Here is an 8,594-nt window from a genome sequence, read left to right as displayed (position 1 = left end):
TCTTGAAGTAAAAACTCTTATGTGTATTAAGAGATCGTGACCAACCTAGTCATTCATTAGTTTAACTATAACCCTTGTATACATGCAAAATCTTATCAACGTCGGACGACTGTATCATATATAATAACTGCCATATGAACGATCGGTCGATAATTAAGTAAACCTAATTCGGTTTTTACACGGTAGATTAGTTCCAGAAAAAAACCATGTGAAAAAAAACGTGTAAAAAAAGACATTGATCGTATGCAAAAATAGTGATTGATTCCTTATCTCTAAAACCTATAAAAATTCGTGAAAAACAAGGATTAAAGAAGAAAAATATAGGCTCTCTAAGCTTGAAAGTAATGTAAATTTAATGTAAAACAGCTATGTTTTTGAAAAAAAAAAAAGAATAAGTTATTCAATTTATAAGATAAAAAAAATGTTAAAAATATATATAACTGAATAAGTATAAAATATTTTTTGGCTCTTATCTTAATAAGTTCTAATTAAATTTAATGTAATGTTGGAAAGGCAAATTGGCCAATAAACAATTTTTTTGTGCAATAAATCACTATCAATGCAGTTCACAAAATATTAACACATTTCAATTGCTCTGACAAGTAAATTTGCTTCTATGCATAAAAAGGGAATTCCCCTAAATTTTTGATATGAATATATTTCACAAAAATTAAATTTGACAAAAAAAATGTGAGCCCAAAAGATTTAAAATCGTGCTAAATAATTTAAAATCGTGTAAAAAATTTAAAATTTTTTTATTTTGAAACCGTGTTAAATCAAAACCGTGTAAAAAAATGACCGTGTAGAACCAGAATTAGGTGTACTTGTATGTACAAATTTTTATACCCTTGCAGAGGGTATTATAATTTTGTCGTGAAATGTGTAACGCATAGAAGGAGACATCTCCGACCTCATAAAGTATATATATATATTCTTGATCAGCCGAGTCGAAATAGTCCATGTCCGTCTGTCTGTTTCTATGCCAACTAGTCTCTCAGTTTTAAAGCTATCTTAATGAAACTTTGCAGAAGTCCCTCTTTCTGTTGCACGCAGCACATATGTCAAAACCAGCTGGATCGGACGACTATATCATATAGCTGCCATAGGAATGATCGGTCAAAAATTAAGTTGTATGAACAAAATTTTTTTTTATCAAGATATCTTGAACAAACTCGGCATTTATTAGTTTTACTATGCTCCTCATATGTATACATGCAAGATATGCAAGATATCTTGACCAAACTCGGCATTAACTATTTACCCTGTGCTTCCCAGATACGGGCAAAACACTATGAGCATTATGAAAAGGTTGGGTCTGCAAGGGTATCGTTTAATTTTCAAAATATCTTGACTTAGCTGTGCATTTATAAGTTTCACTTTTCTACCTACGTATTTGCATACCACTTCCATTTCATTATATAGCTTCAGTATGCTCCATACGTAAATAAAAAAGTCTTTTCAACATTGGACCTCTAGATCATATAGCTGCCAAAGGATCGTTCGGTCGAAACATAAGCATTGGTATAAAAATATTTAAATTTTTCAAGATGTCTTGACCAACCTCAGGATTCCCATCAATCAATTTACTAAAAATGACCAACTAATTAAATAATTGCCAAGAGTTCGGCGATAACTTATAACCGCGCGTCCAACACGCATTGCAAATATCTATCCACCCAGGAAGTGCTTAATTGCCGCCCAACTCAATCGATTCGTAACCCCATTTAAATAAAAACTTAAATCTAGCAAGTAAGAGGTTCTAGTCGGAAGCTCCCGACTACGGAATGCCCTGAACCCTCTTTTTCCAACCCCAAATAAATTTAAAACAAGTAAGAGGTTCTAGTCGGGAGCTCCCGACTAGGGGATACCCTGAACCCTCTTATTCCAACACCAAATAAATTAATAAAAAAAAGTTCCCTTGGCAGGGCTCGAACTCGCAACTGACCGCATTACTTGCTGTCGACTCTACTCAACAGCCACACCAGCAACAAAAAAAAAAATACTTTCCCCGGCTCGAACTCGCGACAGACCGCACCACTTGCTATGCCTCTACTCAGCAGCCACACCAACAATTAAGTACTTATGATAAAAAAAGGAACTAAAATAACATCACAAAAAAAATATGCAATTACCATGCTATTAGAATTCAAAGCAGACGCGCATGAATGTGTGTGTGTACATGTATACAGAAATTCTTAAAGCTGCTGCCCCATTCAATTGCGCAGTTGCATATAACTTTGGTTTTTTTTTAACCGATCTTTATGAAATTTTCTACAGTATATCTTATTGTACCATAGAATATTTGTGTATTCTGAAAAAGTCAATTGAATTTAAATTGTGGTTAAAATTGGTTGGCAATAAAAGTTGGGTTAATAACTTGATTTATAGCTCTGGGGTGGTAGCGGGGAGGTGGCGATAGGTATGAAATGAAAGATACTTGAAATATCTATAATATTCTAGAAGCAACATAGAAAGTTTGGTGACTATAGCTCTTAATATATACCTAACTTGCTCAAAATACAGGATTTTGATATCGATTCTTATCGATTGCTTGGAAATAAACTCGATCTGCGCAAGCACTAGGAGGACCTACATTTAAAATTTCTAGCTTTTCTGAGTTCCTTGCGTTCATACATACGGACGGACGGACGGACAGACAGACGGACATGGCTAGATCGTCTCGGCTGTTGATGCTGATCAAGAATATATGTATACACTCTTTGGGGTCGAAGATGCTTCCTTCTGCCAGTGCCAAATAAGCACGAATACATAATACCGTTTTTACCCATTTTCAATGGGTTCAGGGTATATATAGCAGTAGTTAATAATAGAAGATGCATTTATAAATATTAAAGGTAAATAATTACTAACGTATTGTAGATTGTGGTGGCGTGAAAAGAGTTAAATACCATTATTTTTGGTAAATTAACAAATATCCGATAAAAGCGCAATCACGCATACCTCAATTTGCTAACATCTCCTCCGTTATTGCTGTGGCGTTCAGTTTATTGATGTACTAATGAGCCCAGATCTGCCTGAACAGACCTAGGCTTATCCTGCACACTCCTAAATCTCATTTAAACACCAATCTCAAATATTGTCACCATTTGAAATAAGTTTAAATATTGCCACCATTTTATTGTTTCAAAAGTTAAATAAATATTGCCAGCCAGTTATCTTGTGATAACATATTGTATAATGAGAACAATACAAAAATGAGAATTTTTTAAAAACTGGCTGGACGATATTTTATTATTTAAAAGCGGAATGATTGTTAATTCGCGGTCTTTATGTTAAACTACCGTGCATTAGGGGCTATTATCGGGGTAAAATATAAAATGAATAAATAAATAAATTTACCCCTTTTTGTTATAAATCGATGTATAAATTCTTAAATGCTCAGTTACCAACCATTTAACAGCCATTTTTTTTTACCAAAGGTAATGTTTATTTTAAGTGGTAATTCTTTTAAAATCTTCAAATCATTCATATATACAAAATATTTGAATTAATTTGTTGCCGCTAAATACTGCATAAAATTATACAACACTGATTCCAAGCAGTGGTTCCGTTGCCGTTTGGTTTTGTTGCCCTTGGAGCTAGTAGCTCGATAGGCTTTTTAAATGAACAATAAGAGGTGTGCTTACATAGTTTTATTTTTCTAACAAACTGGTTATACGAAATTAGAATAAATGCGTAAGCCTTCATAAGACATGTACCTACAAATTGGTATAGCGTGCATTGAGGACCATTATCTCTGAGTAAAGATATTAGAGTCCAAGTTCAAGGCTAATTTTCACGGTCATTTTGTAGCAATGAGGTTGCTGCGCTGCTTTACAAATATCTTAAAAACGTCCTGATCGATTTTATAATTTTTTCAAGATGGATTAGGTAAAACTATAGGGTTTAATCGTGCTTATGAGGTTTTTGGGGCCGTTATCTCTAATGTAAGATATTTAGAGAATGGTGGAAACCTAATTTTTTATTTGGTTTACCCATATTGTAAGCTAATATACAAAAACAAATGAATGAAGACAGTGAATATTTTGATGTTTTGCAATTCTGCTTTGAAATTTATTTGGTTTTGAAACATAAATTATTAAAATCATAAATGCATTTATAATTGAGCGATTCCTTTTCCAAAACTCAGTACCAAATGCCTTATCGACAATTTTTAGTTGCTTATATTAAACAATATACACAATAAACTTAAATTAATGTACGATTACTTGGACGATCCTTTTGTAGGGTGACTAAAACGTAGAATGACCTGAAGAATTGCAAATATTTTTTGGAGTGGCTACTCTAAAATATCGATATGTATTCGTTGTTTGAGACTATCGATAGCTGGCTGACTGAATTACACAAGTGACAATTGCAATACATTTTTCTTATAATTTTAATTGAACCAATTATCTTACGTGATGCCATTTATGAAAGGACGAGAGCCCATACGGCGTACGTTAAAATATCTAAATGAGGGCAAGCTAGTTTTGAAAGACACTGTGCGAATATTCAGCGTCAGTTACAACACGTACGGTAACCATCATTCAGGCGCAAGGTAAGATTACATCTCTATATAATGATGCGAATTTAATAAATATATCTCCTTGCAGAGACTTGGTATTTTGGAACATACCACAAATACAATTTAGGAATCCTGATGTACAGGTCGTCACTCTAAAAAACATGGCGCCCTCGCCTTTTGTGCGCTGCTTCTTTGAAGATGGGCGGGATATGATTATTGACATTGATTCTAAGAATCGGGATGAAATCATTGAACACTTAATCAATGTAGTTGGAAAAACACGGTAAGCATTTGTCTATATGGCACCGCATTCAAAAGTTATCTAGCATTGAACGATTTTACATATTTTAGTAAGCAACTTGTCGCTGAAGCGCGCTTGGCGGAGAGCAAAGATAATCCAGCCAACTTTGGATATGGTTGCGAACGCCACTGTATTTGTGAAATACCTGGTCAAGTGTCCTGCCCTGGCACAGTGCCCCTGCCTGAGGACGTGCGTGGCAAATTTAAGTTTGCAGCCAAATAAAGTAACTTTATATTGTTTCTTAAGAGCGAACCAATTTAATGTTTAATCAAATCAAAGGTGCTCTAAGATATTATTAGGTCTGACTAGGCGTCGTTTGGGAAGGTGATCCTGATATGGTATTTCACTGTATTTGCCAGTATGTGGTAGAGCTTCACGGCTCTTGTTGAATTGATAGCAACTTGGCGAAGAGCAGACAATCTGGCCAACTTTGGATATGATTGCGAACGCCACTGCATCTGTGAAATACCTGGTCAAGTGTCCTACCCTGGAACAGTGCCCCTGCCTGAGGACATACGTAGAAAATTCAAGTTTGCAGCCAACTGAATTAACTTTATATTGTTTTTTTTTTTAAGAGCGAGCCAATCTAATGTTTAATTAATTCAAAAGTGGTTTTTGAGATATTAGGTCTATGTCAGCGTCGTTTGACAAGCTGACGTTGATATGGTGCGGATGACTTAGTTTTATTGTATTTGCCGTGTGGTCCTGTACGCTGTAGAGCTTCACGGCTCTTGTTAAATTGATAGCGATGGATAAAGGGCACGTTTTGATCACGTCCGATGGTGTTTAATTCCAAATTATTATCCGTCTGTCGCTCTAAAGTTTTAAGTTTGGCCTCAATAGCGCGAATGGCATCTGCTTTGCTTATCTTCTCTTCACGCTTGACTCTGCCCAGTGCAGGTATCTCTATGCGAGGTTTGGGCCTTTGAAGATCATCCTAAGTGATTTTTAAAATATGTCAAAAATCTGCTTATGCCAAGCAGACTGGTATCAGACAACGTTAACACTTCACTTACATATTTTATGTTCTTAGCAAGACGCACAGCTATACAACGATTGCCCACATTAGTTCCGTCCAGTTTTATAATTGCGTTAGTGGCACCCTCATTTTGTGTAAATGTGACAAAGGCATATCCACGCGACTGGCCGACCATTGGACCGCCCTTATGAAATAACATGTCAAACTTTTCAATGGCACCGCATTTTTGCATTAGTTTGAGAAGTTGAAACCGATAGTTGTCAAAGAAATATATATATTAGCACAATTCAGAGGAAAAAAATGTAATGCACAATTGCACAGTTCACAACTTACTCGGTGATGCGTGCGTCCAGATTTCCTACCCAGATACGTCGGTGTTCCTCAGAGATAGCAGTCTTCACATTTATGCCGAGATTCCCAGTCGCGTTACCCTAAAAATTAAATTGATTAATAGGGATTCCAAGCAATAATTTTATCTTTTATACATACTGTACATGCCATTTTTTTCCACAGATTATTTGTTAAAACATCGATATCTCGATAAACAGTTCAACATTTTGGATGGTAACTCTTTGTGTAGTCGCCCCACAAATGAGTCGGGCGTAGTGTTGTTTATTGTTAGAGCTGAGAAATGAGAGCTGCTAACTATCGATGACAAGACATTAAAAATATCAAATTTTCGATATGGTGGAGGCTATTATGATTTAAAAATGTACAAGAAATATTATTTGCATTTCTTTTGTTTCATATAAATATAAATGTTGAATGCTCTCAATAAATAAAATAAATTATTAATTATACTTAATTTATACATTATTAACAGAAAATTAGTTGTTTTATAATTTAAGAAAAATTTAGAATTTGATTAGCGTTTATCACCCTTAGCCGTGTCGCGTTTTGTGCTTCGAATTTTATGCAATTAATATGGCCATTGGGAATTGTCCAGGCCCTGGAATATTATATTAAAATATTCTGATCATGTCTTCAATTTTACTTATTTAACATAGATATTTTGAAACTGGTAAGAGGCTCTAGTCGGGAGCTCCCGACTAGCGAATACCCTGAACCCTCAACAACACCAAATGCAGCTCGTGCTTCACGCTCGTTTGCTTCAGCAGCAATAAAAATAAATTTGAAAAAAAGTAGTTCCTCGGTAGGGTTCGATCTCTCAACTGACCGCATCACTTGCTGCCGCCTCTACGCATCAGCCACACCAACTATTATGTCTAAATGAGGAAAAAATAGCTAAAAATTGCGGCACAGAAAAAAATCGCCAACAACAATCGCCATTGCAATGCTGTTGATAGTACATATTTGCGTTTGTACATTATACATAAATTCTTGCAATTTGCACTTGTTGCCTCAAACACATGGCAATATAAAAATACCTTTTGTTCAAAAACTCTTGTGTTTCTTAACCGATCTTGATGAAATTTTCAACAGTATATCTAATTAAGCTATAGAACAATCGTATACTATATTATCAAAAAGACAATTGCATTAAAATTGTGACTTCAATTAGTGAGTATTTTAAATTGGTTTATTTAACTGATTGATAGCTATGGTGCTATGGTAGGGGGTGATGATAGCTATATATTGAAAGAAATTTAATATATAAATATACTATGGCTCTTAAGACCCAAAAGATTTGCTCAAGAATTCGATATCGATATTTATTTAAAGTCTCTAGCTCGGCCAGGACCGCCAGACGGACAGACAGACGGATATGGCTGGACCGACTCGGCTATTAATGCTGATCATATATAGCTGAACAAAATATATAGTATGGAATATATATTGATGCTTCCTTCTGCCCATTACAAATACATTATACCCATTTTTTTATGGGTTTAGGATATAAAAAGCGAGCCGTGTGCAGACAGCATTATCTAAAAGTTCATCTTGAGAAATGTTCTTTCTTTAGCGAACATGTCACTTGCTAAAATAAATGTACCGATAGAGGTTATACTATCAGATGTAACTAAATACAAAGTCATGAAAAAGTATCCAGTTCTGATAGATGCGGTCGGTGATAGAAGTGTTGTCGCGTTTTGTAATTACTACAGACGGTTTATACAACAGTTTTCTAGGATTACGTGCTTTGTAAGCTTTGTAAAAAAACGATTCGTTTGAATGGACAACGGAATTCAATAATTCAATAATCAAACACCTTGAAATGGAATTAATAAAACCGCCGCTAGTGAAGTACACAGAATTCAGTAAACATTTTTGTATTACCACTAATGAAAATAAACAAGCCTGTGGTGCGGTACTTATCCAATGCATTAAGACCACTAAATTCTTGTGGCATCAGCATCAAGAACTTTTACGAAAGGTGAACAAGAGTAAGCAGCATTATATTGGACAGTAAATCACTTCAGACCTAACATCTATGAGCCGCTATAATTTTTTTTCTTCATGAAAAGCCAAGCTCTTATTGCGAATGCTGTTAGACTTGGAAGCATCTGATTTCACTGTTGAATATCTCAAACGGAAAGACAACCATGTCGCAGACGCCTTATTCCGAATAACAATCGAGGAATTCAAAAAAAAAAAAAATAAATAAGTAGCGAACATTGAAACCACCTCAAGTAATGACGTTGAAAACAGTTCGTGAAATTATAACTTGACAAAACGAGAACAGAGTATAAATTAAATGATCTGTATTCCAATAGAAATTTCTATTCAGGTCAATTCTTCCAAAGGCCACACAGGAGTTTCTAGAACTCTGCGGAAGATAAGACAATATTATTACTGGCCCGAACGACACAAGCAGTGAACAAATA

General features: G+C 35.0%; 2 protein-coding genes across 3 annotated transcripts; one reads left to right on the top strand and one right to left on the bottom strand.

Moving 5' to 3' along the window:
• Window positions 1–4,332: 4,332 nt before the first annotated feature.
• LOC115765184 (probable 28S ribosomal protein S25, mitochondrial) lies at window positions 4,333–5,081 on the top strand. Its single transcript, XM_030708613.1, has 3 exons — window positions 4,333–4,561; window positions 4,617–4,811; window positions 4,880–5,081. Exons 1-3 carry the CDS (start codon window positions 4,425–4,427, stop codon window positions 5,049–5,051), a joined length of 504 nt encoding a protein of 167 aa, XP_030564473.1. The 5' UTR covers window positions 4,333–4,424; the 3' UTR covers window positions 5,052–5,081.
• Window positions 5,082–5,389: 308 nt separating this feature from the next.
• Window positions 5,390–6,397, bottom strand: LOC115765183 (probable RNA-binding protein 18). Of its 2 annotated transcripts, XM_030708610.1 has the most exons (4): window positions 6,298–6,397; window positions 6,142–6,239; window positions 5,846–6,059; window positions 5,390–5,766 (listed from the first exon to the last, which is right to left on the bottom strand). In XM_030708610.1, the coding sequence occupies exons 1-4, from the start codon at window positions 6,307–6,309 to the stop codon at window positions 5,464–5,466; spliced, it is 627 nt and encodes a 208-aa protein (XP_030564470.1). In that variant the 5' UTR covers window positions 6,310–6,397; the 3' UTR covers window positions 5,390–5,463. The 2 variants fall into 2 exon arrangements, with proteins under 2 accessions (XP_030564470.1, XP_030564472.1); XM_030708612.1 differs by lacking the exon at window positions 6,298–6,397 and having other exon boundaries at window positions 5,391–5,766; window positions 5,846–6,013; window positions 6,142–6,223.
• Between the last annotated feature and the right edge of the window lie 2,197 nt (window positions 6,398–8,594).

The sequence above is a fragment of the Drosophila novamexicana genome, unplaced genomic scaffold (assembly GCF_003285875.2).
Source record: "Drosophila novamexicana strain 15010-1031.04,08,12 unplaced genomic scaffold, DnovRS2.1 tig00000932-arrow-arrow-pilon, whole genome shotgun sequence".
In the NCBI taxonomy this organism is placed as follows: domain Eukaryota; kingdom Metazoa; phylum Arthropoda; class Insecta; order Diptera; family Drosophilidae; genus Drosophila; species Drosophila novamexicana.
This window is presented reverse-complemented; position numbering and strand designations above follow the sequence as displayed.